This window comes from Balaenoptera physalus, assembly GCF_965194825.1.
Source record: "Balaenoptera physalus genome assembly, chromosome: 7".
NCBI lineage: Eukaryota > Metazoa > Chordata > Mammalia > Artiodactyla > Balaenopteridae > Balaenoptera > Balaenoptera physalus.
Window position 1 is genome coordinate 21,176,974 of NC_138886.1, and position 16,644 is coordinate 21,193,617.

At 40.4% G+C, this 16,644-nt stretch overlaps 2 protein-coding genes across 5 annotated transcripts in view; one reads left to right on the top strand and one right to left on the bottom strand.

Annotated features, from left to right (window-relative positions):
- Positions 1-1,735: 1,735 nt before the first annotated feature.
- The window catches only part of KIAA1958, a 225,388-nt gene continuing 210,479 nt past the window's right edge, over positions 1,736-16,644 (bottom strand). Inside the window, exon 4 of the mRNA XM_082469160.1 lies at positions 1,736-3,259. Within this exon, the coding sequence (XP_082325286.1) occupies positions 3,185-3,259 (75 nt within the window). The 3' untranslated portion in view covers positions 1,736-3,184. The remainder of the gene's footprint in view (positions 3,260-16,644) is intronic.
- Positions 10,583-16,644, top strand: part of INIP (INTS3 and NABP interacting protein) — a 37,650-nt gene continuing 31,588 nt past the window's right edge. For 2 of the 4 annotated variants that reach the window (XR_014265665.1, XR_014265666.1), the window contains exons 1-2: positions 10,583-12,115; positions 13,204-13,277. Coding sequence is in view for 1 of the 4 variants with exons in the window: in XM_082469263.1 (XP_082325389.1) it covers positions 13,253-13,277 (25 nt within the window). In the remaining 3 variants the exon portion in view is untranslated. The remainder of the gene's footprint in view (positions 12,116-13,203; positions 13,278-16,644) is intronic. The other 2 variants (XM_082469264.1, XM_082469263.1) reach the window with 2 other exon arrangements.

Below are 16,644 nucleotides of genomic sequence, written 5' to 3' on the forward strand. Positions count from 1 at the left end.
TGTGCTAAGATCCAATCTGATACATTAGCAGGCATAAAATATGTGGCTTACAGAAGTGACAGTGAGCCTCATAAATACATCCCGTTAAACTCAAATAGATGCACCCCCAACTCAACTTTCAAAAATGCCTGCAGACACTCTAAGGTCATCCAACCCAAGGGGAAGTGTGAGTGGAGCAGAAAGGCACAACTGTCTTAACTTTTTGCCAATAAAATGACTTACTTTTTCAAATATTACAAAAATATTATACATGACCCTGTGAGCAAATTGCTAAGGCTTCTCCCTGGGCCTTGGGAGGTAAGGGTTTGGGGGGAAAGAGATATATGTTCAAGTAAAGGACCCTGAAACTGAAACTTCATCGCTTTGCAGGAAATTGGCCTCTGCATCCACTGATACTGAGGACTTAGGGAGAGGACGCTCTCAAAGAGTGCGGGCAGAAACATACAGTGCTGTCAAAATAAAAGCGCTCCTATCTAAGGATATATGTGCAAAGACGTTCATTGCAACATCGTTTGTATAAAAAAAGGAAAGTGTAAACGTATGTGTACATCACAAAGGAAAAGGTTGAACAAATTATAGTACATCCACACTATATTATGCAGCAATAAAAAATGAATTAGAGCTCTATATGTTGGGAGGTCTATGATACATTAAATTTAAAAAGGCAAGTTGTATACATCAGAAATTAACACAACATTGTAAATCAACTATACTTCAATAAAATAAATTTTAAAAATAAAAAAGGCAAGTGGTAAAGTAATATGTATAGTGGGATCACTACATATGAACATATATATGTGTAAATGTACATGTATATATGTTTATATGAGAGTAGGAAAATGCATGATAGTATATGAACCAGACTATTTAGGTTTATATCTTGGGGTGATGGGACAGCAGGGCAAGGGCAGGCCAGATTAACATTATCTTTCTACAACTTCGTTTGTTTTCTTTCACGCATTACAATGAGCATTTATTTCTTTTGTAATTTAAAAATTCTAATAAGGAAAAATTTTTAATCAAAACATATGAAACATCTGAGTTAAATATATTTACAATGTTTCCTACTTCTTTTCCAAGACTAAGCAACATTCTGTTATAAGCCAATGTTTTTGCTTACCTTTCTCCACTCCTAAAGTGATACAATTACAAGAATTTTAAGAAATCTCCATTATGGGACTTCCCTGGTGGCGCAGTGGTTAAGACTCTGCACTCCCAGTGCAGGGGGCCCGGGTTCAATATCTGGTCAGGAAACTAGAGCCTGTGAGCTGAAACTAAGGAGCCCATGTGTTGCAACTAAGACCTGGTGCAACCAAATAAATAAATAAACATTAAAAAAAAAAAAAACCTCCATTATACCCCAATTAACAGGCCTTAGCACTTAAAAAAAAAAAAGACTTTATCACGTATCACTTTCTACTTCAAATTATATTTATATGCTACACAACAGCAACAAAGACAAATTTCAGGCACAATCCTAGACGTCTACCTTACGGCTCTGCTCCCCCCACTCCTTTTTGTCCTAGCTTCACTTTTGTCAGACGTGTCTTGAGACACGTGTTAACAAGCAAAGTTGAATTCATGTCATATATTCTGAGGCACACTACAGAAGCATTTACAATTTTAGAAAAAATTTCAATATTACTTATTAGAATTTTTTTTTTACACTTCAGAATTATGTGTCCCTTTGCTAATAACTGTATATATAATGTGTATTTTCACTGGAACTTATACGTTCCCAGCATCTTCATTTTGATGATGATCTTAAGTTTTTTTAATATTCTGAATACATTCTGAATATAAAACATAACATAGCATATTCTGAGTTGTCTGGACGACCACCATTTAATTGACTAATGAAATAGATATCAGTTCCCTATATTTACGTTTGTTTAAGATCAAGAAACTACCAAATATTTCAACATCAATTTCCTTACGTTAATGACAAATGAATAGCAACAGTCTTAATACATGGAAACTTGTGCCCAGTCAGGCCCATCTGAGCATCTGTGGGGCCTGAACCAGAGTACAGATGCGGGCTTACATTCCATATGTCTAAATATTTAAAAGTTATACATCCAGCTAACAAATACGTGTAAAGCTATGGCTTTGAAATGACTGAAAGCTGGCTAAATATCAAAGACAACTAACTTTATTTTTCATGTCTGGGTGGTCTGTTGATATTTGGTATGAGTGATAAAATAAATATTGACACATAAACAGTTCATAAAATTTATTTTTCTTGCCTTGATAGCAGCAAAATAATTATTTACATGATAAGATTATAAGATTTTTCACACAAATGGTGTGTTCAAAGATAAACTAAGGCATATTAAAAATTGTAAGAGTTTATTTGAGGAAAAATCAATTTGAAGCAGGCAGTGCCAAACCAGAAGTGGTTAGGAGCGCTCCACGGACAGGAGCTGGGGAGAGACTTTTGTAGAGAAAGGGTGGAAGTAAAGTAAAGAAATGATGGATTATCTATAGCATAAAGCCTACTTGGCTCTTAGTGACTGGTTGTTCAATTTCATAACCTTGAGTTATTTACAGGCTTAGATTTGGGTTTGTCACAGCATTAGAGCCACCTCAGTCTAACGGCTTCCTTGATTAATTAAACAACAGTAATGTCAAATTGGACAAAGTTTCTTAAGTGATCGTACCTCTTAGTTTTTTATTACTTTTAATTTAGAGAAAATGTGTTCTTTGGTAAGTAAACAACAACTGAAATTGCCAATTAATTCTTAAAGTAATATTTAGATTCAGAAATAAATTACAAATTTTATATATCATGTTAAAACACTGAAATAGGGATATATATGATAAATTATTATCATAGAATATTAGAATAAATTTTAATTTCATCATAAATTATCACTTATATTGCAATTTTTACCATCTCTTAAAGCAATATCTAGAGTCATACAGTAAAGAATCAGTATTATGCTTCACTCATGGTACATATAAACAGACATATATACAAATGAAAGGAAAATCAATTGTTTAATATTGCAGAAATGTTCCTCAGTCACGAGTCCAAATGTACTAATTCATGAGCAACTCCAGAATCACAAATGAGAATAAGAAGAAAAGCAAGAAAATGGACTTTCAGCACTAAAGAGAAAAATTGTTGGTTGTTCAAGAATTTATTGAATTCATCTGATCTGAGAGGAAGCATTTAGAATAATTAGTTTTTTCTCTTACCTAAGTACTTCTGCTGCTCAACTCTTCCTTGCACTAAAAAGCAGTGTCCATTTTTGACCTTGATGAGAAAATAGGAAAAATATATGTTGGTTTCTGCCTTCCACTCCCCACCTCATTCCTGGCACAGAGCCCCTGAAACTCTCGTGAATTCCTAAGTGTTAAGAACATTAGGGGACTTCCCTCGTGGCACAGTGGCTCCATGCTCCCAATGCAGGGGGCCCGGCTTCGATCCCTGGTCAGGGAACTAGATCCCACACGCATGTTGCAACTAAGTTCACATGCCACAACTAAGGAGCCCGCCTGCTGCAACTAAGACCCAGTGCAACCAAATAAATAAATATTTAAAAGAAAAAAAAAAGAACATTAGGAACCTCTTCTGTTCTAATAGTTGGCCTTTGACCCTGGCTTCTGAAACAGGGTTCCTAAATCCACTGGAACTTCCTGGGTAGCAGGAGTAGTTTTTGTTCTAATGAGGCGATTCTGGGTGGGCTCCTGGATGGCTCCTGAATGGCAGCTAATAACCACCAGTAAGACCAAGTCATGATCAAAAGCTTGGAATTTTCAGCCCCATTCCCCAGTCTCCAGAGAGGGGAGAGGGGCTGGAAATGGAGTTCAGGATCCATCCTGCCTACATGATGAAGCCTCACAAAAATCCCCAAGTACGGGGTTTGGAGAACTTCCAGGTTGGTGAACCTCCACATACCAGGACGGTGACACACACCAACTCCACAGTGACAGAAGCTCCTGCACTTGGGGTCCTCTCAGATCTCGCCTCATGTGTGTCTTCATCTGGCTGTTCATCTGTATCCTTTATCATATCCTTTAATGAACTTTTAAACATAGGTGTTTCCCTGAGTTCCGTGAGTCGTTCTAGCATATAATCGAATCCAAGTGGAAAGGAGGTCATGGGAACTTCCAATTTGTTGCCAAGTCAGATAGAAGTTGTGGGTAACCTGAGGATATACAGCCTCCGGTTGACATGTGAAGTGGGGGTGGGCAGTCTCAGGGGCCCAAGCCCTCACCCTGTAGGATTTAATGCTGTCTCCAGGTGGATGGTGTCAGAATTGAGTTAGACTGTAGGACGCTCAGCTGGTGCCTCAGAATTGTGTGGAACCATCCCCCAACTCTGGTGTCAGAGGGTTGTGAGTGTGATAGTAGTGCAAAGGAGACACACAGGAGGAAGACTGGGTTTCTACCCAACCCAGACCTCAATGGGTGCATAACCCAAAAACTTTTACAGCATTCCAACCCAGCTGCCTTTTGCTTTAAGAGCAGAGGGCAAGAGATATGAAGTGTTGTCATCGGGCCTGAGTAGTGTTAGGAGCAGATATTCAAGGTTCTAGGTTATGCTGGGCCAGTGTCAAGTGACAGAGGTTCTCATCTGTTCCTTAACGTGTGTGTGTGTGTGTGTGTGTGTGTGTGTGTGTACATGTGTGTTTTATGCAAGACCCTCTAATATGTGGGGGAAGCAGCCCCTTTTGCTTGAGCCTAAGGGTAGTACTGGGCCGAATGAAAGCCAAATGACTTCACACAGCGCCATGCAGATGAAAGTTTACAATCTTGAATAGAGAAAACTGGTGGGAGAGGCAAGCAAAATGAAAGAAATGCATGCTGTTGCTAAGGGCATCCTCCTCACACTGTGAATAGTGACCAAGTTTGCCAAAACATCAGGGTCACATAAAATTTAACATTGATTTGAATGTATTAGTTTTGTGTTTTCTTGCGTGATTAAGTTGTAAATAATTCTTAATTTTGAGAAATATCATATTTACCTTGAAAATCTTGTAAAGGTAAGTAGGACTTGTGTTGATTTACAGGTGTTAGGAGTAAAATATAGAAAACGATCATTCCTATTGTTGCCAATTAAAAGATTTCTCAAAATAATAAAACAATGTTTTTAAAATGCCCTGGGAGAATCATATGCTTAAAATAAACCACAGTGTAACAAGAGAGACAGGCATGTTATTAATTCAAAGCTATACTCACATATTTAGGTATTAGATGGTAGATACTGTGAAAGAAAAATCTAAATGGAGTCAGTATTGCTAAGAGACTTCTCTAAAATACTGCCAGGGGAATTCCTTGGCTGTCCAGGGGTTAGGACTCCACACTTCCACTACCGGGGGCCCAGGTTTGATCCCTGGTCGGGGAACTAAAAATCCCGCAAGTCACGTGGTTCGGCCTAAAAATAAATAAATAAATAAATAAATAAATAAAATGTAGCTGGAAGGCCCCTGAGGAAATGTGACTTATGCACATCTCAGCCCAGAAGGAATCTGACCTTTTGACCACTTATTGTCTTAACACAGACATCCAGAACATCTGCCCAATGTTCAGAAACTCAAGATATTTACCGCACCCTTACCCTAAAGTAACTTGTGACAGCCATCCCTTAAGGACAAATATTTCCTTTCTTCTATCAGAGTAGAGCCTCATGGCTTTTGCCTTTATAAGCCCCTGACACTTTCTCTTCCCCAGAACACTCTTGGTTTTACCCAAATCTGTGTCTCCAGAATTGCAATTCTCAAGATCCCAAATACACTCTTTTCTTATTTGCAGCCTTCTGCGTTTTTTGGGTTGACATTACTGAGTAGAAACCTTCCTTTAAAACAATGGGAAAATACTGTAAGAGATTACATTTGTAGCTCTTTTAACAGGATAACTAAATTCAGGAAAGTGGCTTATCTCAGAGGTGGAGCGAGAGGAGCACGGTGGGGGAAGGGTGCCTGGGAGAACTCAAATGTACTTGAAATGTTTTGTTTTTTAGGCCAGGTAGTAAGTTCCACAGTGTCTATTATATTATTAGTTATAGATTTTTGTAAGCCTGAAATATTTCATTAAAATGCAACCCAGACAAAAGTCTTTCCAGCATTTGTTTCTCAAGTACTCTCACACGTGCTCTGAGTAAGCTGTGAAAAGTAATGTATTCAATATTAGTTTCCTGTGGCAGCTGTAACAAATGACCACAGACTTGGTACCTTTAAACAAAAGAAATTTACCCTCTCACAGTTTTGGAGACCAGAAGTCCAAAATCAGTTTGTGCTGAAATTAAGGAGGCGAGAATGTTCTTGCTTCTTCCAGTTCCTGGGAGCTGCCAGCATTCCTTGGTTTGTGGCTGCATCACTCCAGTCTCTGCCTCTGATCACACCATCTTCTCTGCTGCCTATGTCAAACCTCCCTCTTCCTCTCTCTTATAAGGACATTTGTGATTATCCAGGGCTTACCTGGATAATCCAGGATAATCTCCCCACCTCAAGATCCTTAATCAAATCTGCAAAGACCCTTTTCCCATATAAAGTAACATTTACAGGTTCCAGGGTTCAGGATTAAGTCCTGACCACAAATGCCTTTGTCTCCAGTTACAATAGGAATGCAATCCTTTCCTAAAATCAGAGTTGAATAAAATTGGCCCAAGGGTAGTAAATTAAAGGTACTAATTAATTTTACAGGAACTGGAAGAATGCTAGGGGATTTGGAGAAGCATAGGGCTGGCATTTTATCATTAATGATCTCAAATAAGAGTCTTTCAACAAATATGTTAAATTTATAGATGGCACTGAACCTGGGGAGTAGTTAACAGTGTTAGTGCAGTAGTTTAAGAAGAACAAACACCTTGAACTTTAATGGAACAGTACTGCTGAAGAGCGTATTAGCGGCACACAGTGAGAGCCCACAAAGCATTATTTGACTAAAGGATTAGATCAGCTTTTAAAGCAGTGAAAAAACAAAAGTGAGATTCTGGCCTGCACACTTAAAAGCATCCTATAGACAAGGACAAATCATTCAGTTTGTACTTCCATTAAATATCTATTGAATAAATGAATAAAAGGGCACATTTCAGCTTTCATTAGGTTTAAAAATCAATCAGCAGGTGTACCTGCTTAGCACTCTTCTTGGTACTTTGAGGATACTGGCATGTAGTAGAAAGTTGGCCCCTTAGAGGTGACCAAATGAGAAGGAGCTGACATGAAGCATTACATGGCGCTCAGGCTGCCAGGCCCCCTGAGGGGTTTAATGCAGTGTAGTCAGTCCTCTTCATAGCCCACCAAAAACAGTAGGGTTCAATCTATTTAATTAAAGGGACAAACCAGTGGCAAAATAAAAGTAACTTTTTTAAAGTCAATCAATCTGTTAAACAAAACATTTCTAATCTAACCCTCACCCCTTCTTGCGGACCTCCTCTGCTTGCCCCACCTGAGAAGACACCTCTTTTCCTTCCCCCATGAGTGAAGAAGCAGAGTGGCCTAATGCCTTGGTATCTGTGCCACACAGACTTGGCTTGCAAACCATGGTCTAGACCTGACTCCACATAGGGAGTGGGACTCAATCTGCACCAGGGAACCCCTCCCTCACATTCTTATCCTTGGCCATGGTTATAAACGCAAGGGACAAACTCACGTAGTGGTTTAGTTCACTATTGTAATCAAAAAATGGTAGCATCTTGGACAAGTTTCAATGTATCCACATCTTTAAAATTGATAGATGATCATTGTATCCTTCTCAAAGGCTGGTCTTGAGATAATACATGCAGAGTCCTAGCATACAGCAAAGATTCAATGAAAGATTCCCCTAAGGTTTCTAGAGGTTTCATTCCATGGTAAGCAAATTCTCCTTAACCAAACCATCGAATCACCTATCTCCTGACTTAATTGAAACCCACTTCTCCTTCAAGGGTAGCTTCCCTTGTATTCCTATAAGGTGGAAAATGCTCTTGTGTCCAACCAGACATATCATGGTAGAGGATGCTTTTATTACCCTTTTCCACAGATGAGGAAATTGAGGAACAGAGAAATAATTTGTCTAAGTGTTCACCCAGTAAGTGGCAAAGCAAGAATCTGAACCCAGAGAGTCTGGTTCTAGAGGCTGCTCTCTTAGCCAGTGGGCAATTCTGCCCCTTTTTGTAGCTAAAAGTCTCCTAGACTAAGTTCACTTCATTTTCTATTATAGGATCTGAAGTAAGAATACATTTTGTTTGAGCAATAGTTGTGGTAGCCAGCTTCTAGGATGGTCCCTGCTTTGGACTGAATGTTTGTATCCCTCCCACACCTACCTCAATCCTAATCCCCAATGTGATGGCCTTTGGAGGTGGGGCATTTGTGAGGTGATTAGGTCATGTAGGTGGGAGTCCTCATAAATGGGATTAATGCCCTTGTAAATGAGACTCAGATCCCTCACCCCTGCAGCCATGTGAGGTTCCTGCAAAAAGACAGCCATCCATGAATGAGGAAGTGGGCCTTCACCAGAGCCCAACCAAGCTGGCACCTTGATCTTGGACTTCCCAGCCTCCAGAACTGTGAGAAATAAATTGCTGTTGTTTATAAGCCATCAAGTCTATTGTATTCTGCTGTAGCAGCCTGAATGGATAAAACGGTCCCCAATGATCCCACCTCCTAGTAGTCACAGCCTTGTAATAGTTCCCTTCCACAGTGTACCAAGGTTGGTCTGTGTGACACGCAGTATATGGCAGAAACAGTGGTACGTCACTTCCAAGATCAGGTTATAACAGATACTGTTGCTTCTGACTTGATCACTCTCATATCACTTGCTCTGGCTGTGAGTTGCCATGTCATGAGCAACCCTATGGGAAGGCCTGCATGGTAAGGAATGGAAGCCTCGTACCCTCAGCCACGTGAGTAAGCTTGCAAGTAAATCCTTCCATGTAGTTGAGCTTCAGAATGACTATATCCCCTGCTAGCATCTTGACTGCAACCTTAAAAAAGATCCTCGGCCAGAACTACCCCTCTATGCTGCCATGATTCCAGCTCCTCAGAAACTGTAAGAGAATAAATATTTGTTGTTTTAAACTGCCAAGTTTGGGGACAATTTGTTACAAGCAATAGGTAAGTCATACAGTAATTGTCTCAAGTTCCTACACAGTTGATTTTAAAGGCTGTCTGGCTTAATGCATTTCCCATAAATATTTAATCATAAAATAGCACAAGAGGGTTAGGGTGGCTCCAACTGGAATCTGAGGACTATTCTCAGCTCTCTACCTTGATACTGAAGGTGTGTAATAATCATAATGGCTTCAGGAGGAAGCACTTCACAGACTGCTACCTGACATTTCCTTATCAGTTAACAGCGCCACAGGATTGTCACATGCAGCCCTTTTGTCTTGGACTTTCCTCTAGTAGATATGTAGGCTCTACCTACTTATCAGCTGACTTACTGATCAAGTACCAAGATATCCAGTAAAACACAGGTCTTTCATAATTACCCCCATCACCACCATTCATCTCCAGAACTCTTTTCATTTTATAAAACTGAAACACTATTCCCATTAAATAACAACTCTTCATTGTCCCCTTCCCCCCAGCCCCTGGCAACCACCCTTCTATTTCTGTCTCTATGATTGTGGCTACTCTAAGTACTTCATATAAGTGAAATCACACAGTATTTGTCCTTTTGCGACTGGCTTATTTCACTTAGCATCATATCCTCAAGGTTCTTGCACACCGTAGCATATATCAGAATTTCCTTCTTTTTAAAAGGTGAATAATATTTCATTGTATGTATATGCTACGTTTTGCTTATTCATTCATCTGTTCAAGGATATTTGTGTCGCTTCCACCTCTTAGCTATTGTGAATAGTTCTGCTATGAACACGGACGTTTACATACCTCTTTGAGGCCCTGCTTTCAGTTCTTTTGTGTATAAACCCAAAAAAACCTTAATTTTTTGAGTAACCATTATACTGTTTTCCACTAGTGGCTGTATCATTTTACATGCACAAAGGTTCCAATTTCTCTGCCAACACTCATTATTTTATTTTCTGGGTTTTTTTTTTTTTTTCGATAGTAGCCATCTAATGGATAGGAAATGGTCACTCATTTATTTTTATTTCCTTTTTATAGATGATAGAACTGAAGCATCAAATGATTAACTGTCAGAGCTGGGATTTGAACCCAAGTAAATTGACCCACTATTAACTAATATGTTAAAATTCTTGTGACACTGAAGTCCCAAAATCTCTCAAGGAGAAGAGAGGGGAGTTCAAGAGCTCACACTCACCAAATAAAGGGCAAAACAATCAGCAGCAAGTTAAATTTATCTTTCTCCTGATAATGTTCTGCGAATCCTGGGAGGCTGAATTTACTGGGAAATTACAAAATGTTGCTCTGGGGTAGAACTCTTCTTTTCAGCTTAAATAAGCTTCTTCAGGATGTCCATTTGGGACTTAGACTGGAGTTTTCTTATGCCCTAGTTTTTGTATTGTCTCGTCAGGCAACCTAAAACCAAAAAATTCTCCTAAGGTTCTGTCAGCCATATATATCCAAGTCATCATTTTCGTCCGGCCGGAACTCAGAAAGGTCTCTTAACTGAAAAGTTGTCCTGGCCAACTACCAAAATGCTCACTTTATATCTAGATTAAAGTAGTCAGGGCTTCCCTGGTGGCGCAGTGGTTGAGAATCTGCCTGCTAATGCAGGGGACACAGGTTCGAGCCCTGGTCTGGGAAGATCCCACATGCCGCGGAGCAACTAGGCTCGTGAGCCAAAATTACTGAGCCTTTGTGTCTGGAGCCTGTGCTCCGCAACAAGAGAGGCCGCGATAGTGAGAGGCCCGCGCACCTCGATGAAGAGTGGCCCCCACTTGCCGCAACTAGAGAAAGCCCTCGTACAGAAACGAAGACCCAACACAGCCAAAGAATAAATAAATAAATATTTTTTAAAAAAGTAGTCAGCAGACTACTGAGCTCCCTGAGCTGGTCTCAGAGGAATTCCTTCCTCCAGAGCAGAGACAATGTGTGAGATTTAAGAACCTGGACCTTTGCATCTGACAGGCCTTTAGTCGCTGAAATTCAACTAAAGACATAAAGTAACTGAACATTTCTGAGTCTGATATATAAATCATAAATAAATATATAAATAAATCACATATAAGTATATAAATAAATACGAATCATATATAACTCAGGGAGTGACAGGACCAGAGCTGATGCACAGGAAGCACCTCGTACGTACAAGGCATTTAATAAATGCTCGGTAGTGTTATTATTTCAGTCATGGATCCATGCTCAACAAAATTGTGCATCATAAACGTTTATTACTGAGCAAACATCGATTATTAAGAAGGACGTTAAGATGGGTAACGACCACAGGACAGGTGACATACATCAATACAAGGTTACTGTTCAACGTAGATACGTAGCTCTACTGTGCTGGAATCAGGCCTTCGGGCGATCCCACTAGGAGAGACAGTGTTCTGAGATGTGGCATATCCATTCCTTAAATACAGATTCTTGCACAGTAGTAAAAATTTCTACAAGTTTAGTGTATAATTATTTAAACTATAAAAGAAAAGTATCACGAATTTGTGTACGTAAGACGCGCAACCCGAGATGGTTGATAAAGCTCATTCTCCGGGTCCCAACCGCAGCTCTGCCTCAGTCCCAACCAAAGTGCATTCACACCGTCGCAGGACCGGCTGAGCTGGTGGCTTTTCCCCTGCACCTGCCTGGACGAAAGCGCCACTTGAAGGGCTAGGGACACAGCCGGTCTCCGTCCCCCACCCCCTACCTAGCCGAGCCGGCAGGATACGTCACTACGCAGCGGCCTGGACGAAAGAGCCAATTGCGGTGCTAGGGACCCAGCCGGCCTCTGCCCCGCCCCGTTCGGGCTCCGCCCCCGATGGTGCGGCCTGCGGGTTCCTGGAGCCTCTCTGGCTGCCACTCTTTGGAAGGGAAGTGGCGTATGCATGAGGTAGCAGTTAAAGTACGAATCGCCGTGAGGAGCAGCCGTTAGGAGGCGGGACTTCCTGTTCCTCGGGTGTAAGTCATCAGGAGGCGGAAGCGCAGCGGGGGCGGGAAGGTGGTAGAACACCGCCTTGAGCTCGGTTTGCAGGTCTTTAAGTGGTCGCGCCCCCTTGGAGAACGCGACCAGAAGGCGAGGTGGTCCCGGGCTTTCTAGCCTCGCGGTAAGTAGGACCGCCTGGCGGCGCCGGGGATGAAGGTGTGTGGCCCCGGCGCTGACCTGCTGCCGCCGTCCCTTGCTACAGGGCAGTGGCCTCCCCGTCAGCCTTGCCTCCCAGCATTTCTCACTCCCCCTCCTCTCCTTGGTATCAGCCGCAGCCCCCCCCCCCCCGCCTGCCCTCCACGCACCGCCCCTCCCCCCCGCCGCGGGACCTTTCTGAGACGCAGATCCAGCCCTGTCACATCCCTGATTTACGTTCTCCGTCACAAGATGGCCCTCTTGTCCCTCCCGTCCTAAGCCGGCTTCGCTCGCTCTGTGCTTCAGCTGCAGGAGACACCTAACATTATTTCGTTCCAAACCGACATCTGTTTGCTAGCTCTTGTACTTTCCCGCTTACCACAGAAGGCATCCCTCGTCACGCCGGTAGAATCAGTTCATCTCTGCTTCCGGAGCACTGTTTACGCCTTGTAAAGAGCGCGTTTGTTAAACTTTTTTAGTACGGTTGCTTGAATGAGACTCTCTTTTTCCACCGGATTACATGTTTCTTGAGGGCGGGAGTAGGGTCTTGCTCATTTGGGATCTCCCCAGGGCCTAGTACAAAAGCACGAAGTTTGGAAGCTAACAGTCCAACGTTTTCGCACTGGCTTTGTGACCTTGGACACGATCTCCCTATCTATGAAGTGGTGATAAATAAAATAATTAATTTCAATCATCTTACAAATCTTGTATGGTGCAGAGTATGTACGCGATAAATATTCGGCGCTCTTTCTAGCTTTCAGTATACACAGGAGTTGCTGGGTACGTTTTTTAAATGAATCGAGAGGCACTACAGATGAGTGATTTTTCTTCCTAGCCCTGTGATTGTATTGATGCTATCAGTTAGTTGATACATTTGGTAGTATTTGGTAAACACAACCTAATGAAGTAATTAAAGACAGTAATGGTGAATGTTGGTATCAACATCTGCAAGAATAAACATTTAACCTTCACGCTCTAATTAAATAACTTGAGGCGTTTGATTTAAGTCTGTGTGCCCTTCAGACATGTGTTTCTGAAGAGATAAGATATGTGTCTGCACGTTATTTTTTACAGGTGATTGGACCACTTGCCACGGAACATAGTTGAAACAGAAAATAGGAAGATGGCAGCAAACCCTTCAGGACAAGGTAAATGCTAGGAACTTTTTCCTCATATAGTAAAGTATTTTGATAGAAAATTTAGCATAGGGCCGTTACTAGAGCCAGAATTAAAAATGAATAGCCAAGTAAAACCCCATATTTGAAGCAAGTCCAACGTTTCATCAGATATGTAACATCCTTAATAGCTGTTAATCCTATATGTTAATATTATTCACATTGTAAACCTTAAGTCCTCCTCGGACATTTGTGTTCTCATGCTCTTTTACTTGAGATTAGAACCACTTTTAAAGAAGTTATATTGTCACTAGGCAATATCCACTCCTTTATTTTCGTTTGCTCAAAAAACTTTTCATACACGTTTCACCTGTGTTAAGAGCTCTCTAAAGCAACTCAAGTTAGATACATCCCAAATAAGGAGTTTTTATTTAAAAATACGTTTTCAAAAGTAAAATTTAATCTCTAGAAAGCATTAAATTCCACTTTGTAAGTTGTCTCCTGCTTAAGAACTTGGAGCAAGCTTCTGTTTCCTCTCCATATCAAGTCTAAACTCCTTATTTGATGCATCATGTTTTTTGATTAATCTTAGTCTTGTTTTATTTTAAACGTCATATAAACGTGTTTGTGTCCAGTTGCTTACACTCACTGTACTGTCTGTGAGAGTCATCCATGTTATGCCATGTATCAATAGTTCATTCTTTTTTATTGCAGACTAGTATTCCACTGTATGAATTTACCACAATTTATTTATTCATTCCTTTTTGGAGACTTTGGGGTTGTATCAGTTTTGGCCATTGTGAATAAAGCTGCTTTGAATATTCGTTTGTAAGTCTTTTTGCAGATATTTGGATGAATATCTAGCAATGGAGCCGCTGAGTGTATAGTTTACTTTATGGAAAACTGCCAAACCTTTTCCCAAAGTGGATGTACTTTACATTCCCTCTAGTAAAGTGTGAGAATTCTGGTTGCTCCATATATAGCATTGTTGGTCTTTTCAATTTTAGCCATTTTAGAGGGTGTGAAGTGACATCTCATTGTAGTATTAACTTGGATTTCCCTGATGACAAATATTGGCAAAAGCACTTTTTTATGTGCTTATTGGCCATTGCAAATCTTCCTTTGTGAAGTGTTTGTTTTCACTTCCTTTGTGAAGTGTTTGTTCAAGGCTTTTGCTCATTTTTTTAAAATTTGGGTTATTTTTATTATCAATTTTTTTTAAGAGTCTAGATACCGGTCCTATGTCACTGCTAATTGCGTCATCCAGATCATCTTTTGAGTTGGTTTCTGTTGACTGCATTTTTTTTGAGAATGGGTCACATATTCCTTTTTCTTACTATACTTAGTGATTTGTTATTGAATACTGGATATTATGACTAATACATTGTAGAGACTCTGAATTCTGTTATATTCCTCTGAAATGTGATTTTTATTCTAGCAGATGGCTTGGCTCAACTCATACTCCAAACTCTTGTCTCCCTTATGCTGGGCAGCAGCTGAAATCTCTGCTCATTCTTTTCAGCTTCCAGTTGCTGCTTTAGTGCTTTATTTGTCTCTCCCATGTATATGTAGTTTAGCAGAAAGCGAAAACTTTGGGTGGATTTTATAGGCATGTTTTAGGCTTTACTCCTTCTGCCTTTCCCTCTCAAGTCTCTCCCCTAATTTTCTGGTTACTCTGCTAGTCCTGAACTCTGTCCTCTGATACCTCAAGCCAGTAAGGTGAGGCTGTGCAAGCTGTTCGTGGATTGAGGAGTGCAAAAGGCCACCAACTCCCAAATCTCACCAGTTGCAGTTTCTGCCTGATTTTGGTCAGTCTCTAGTGCCTTCAAATAATGAATGTTTAGTATTTTTTCCAGAATTTATTATTATATTTGTGGCAGGATTACTCTAACCAAACTATTTTGCTAGTACTGGAAGTTGGAAGCCCACTGAATCTGTTTTAGTATATTAGTTGCATTTAGGACAGACTAAAGATTACATGAGTTTTATAGAAGTGTGGTATTGTAAAAAGCTAGCTCTGGTGATAGCTTTACTGGCTGTAACCAGCTAATACAATTCTGTTCTCTCAAATAACCAAGTGTGATTTGTGTGCTCTATGGACTAATCACAGGTCAGTATTCCCCTAAGGTCTTTGACCTCCTCTTTTCACCAAGTTATAAGGATTCAGATTTAAAATAATTTAATTTGAACCGAAATGAAACTAAGAGAAATCTATTTTGGAGAGAAAATATGCTGCTAAAAATCACACAATGCAGTCCAAATGAAAACAAATTAAATATTTTTATCCGTCTGTTTTAATAGCACAAATATGCAAGATTTACAATTTGCTAGTTACTCTTTTTTTTTTTTTAAGCAGTTGCAATAAAGCACAATCATTTTTACTGTCACCTTTGATTGATCCATAGTTAAATCCACTATGAAACATCCCTTAATCTAAATAGAAGCGAGGGCTTTCCTGGTGGCTCAGTGGTTAAGAATCTGCCTGCCAGTGCAGGGGATATGGGTTCGAGCCCTGGTCTGGGAAGATCCCACATGCCGCGGAGCAACTAAGCCCATGTGCCACAACTACTGAAGCCGCGCACCTAGAGCCTCTGCTCCGTAACAAGAGAAGCCACCTTAATGAGAGGCCTGCGCACCGCAACGAAGAGTATCCCCCGCTCGCTGCAATTGTAAAGAATGCCCACACACAGCAAGGAAGACCCAATGCAGCCAAAAATAAATAAATAAATTTATGAAACAAACAAACAAAAAAACATAGAAGCAAATTTAGATTAGTCCTTTGGCTTTTGTTGCTCTTTTGTCAGTGATATTGTTGGTGTCATGGAGCTGTTGCTATTAGGCACCAGCAGAGGGAGTCCATATGTTCTGTAGACTCCTAGACTCTCAGTGAAAATTTAAAATTCTTATTTATTTGGATCTATTGTATTTTACTCTCTATATTATTTCTGTACTGTTTATGTGTATTGGAACTACTTATTGTGGAGATTGAATACCAAGTTCCATAATTATCTTATAACGATAACTGAAAGAACAATGACTTTTAAGAAATCTTCATCTGTGTGTTGTAATTTATTAATGTCTCTGGCGTAGGGGACAGGCCCTCTTTCAGATCTAGCAGTCTATCATACTGTAGTAGTAATCTGAACTGCTAAATTTCACAAGCTCTTGGCAGACAGTTACTGAAGTCTCATACTCTTAGCATCCATCACAGTGTGGAACATTCAGTAGGTTCATAATAATTATTTGATTGATAAGAAGTAACATTTTGAGAATTTAATATGTAGAGGCAGATTGTTAAACTGGAATTTGGCCAAGGCACCATTCCTATGTAAAGAGGCTCTCGTCATTGGTAAATATCAAGATCCTGTGATTATGTGCTGGCAGTTGGGAGATTGGTCTA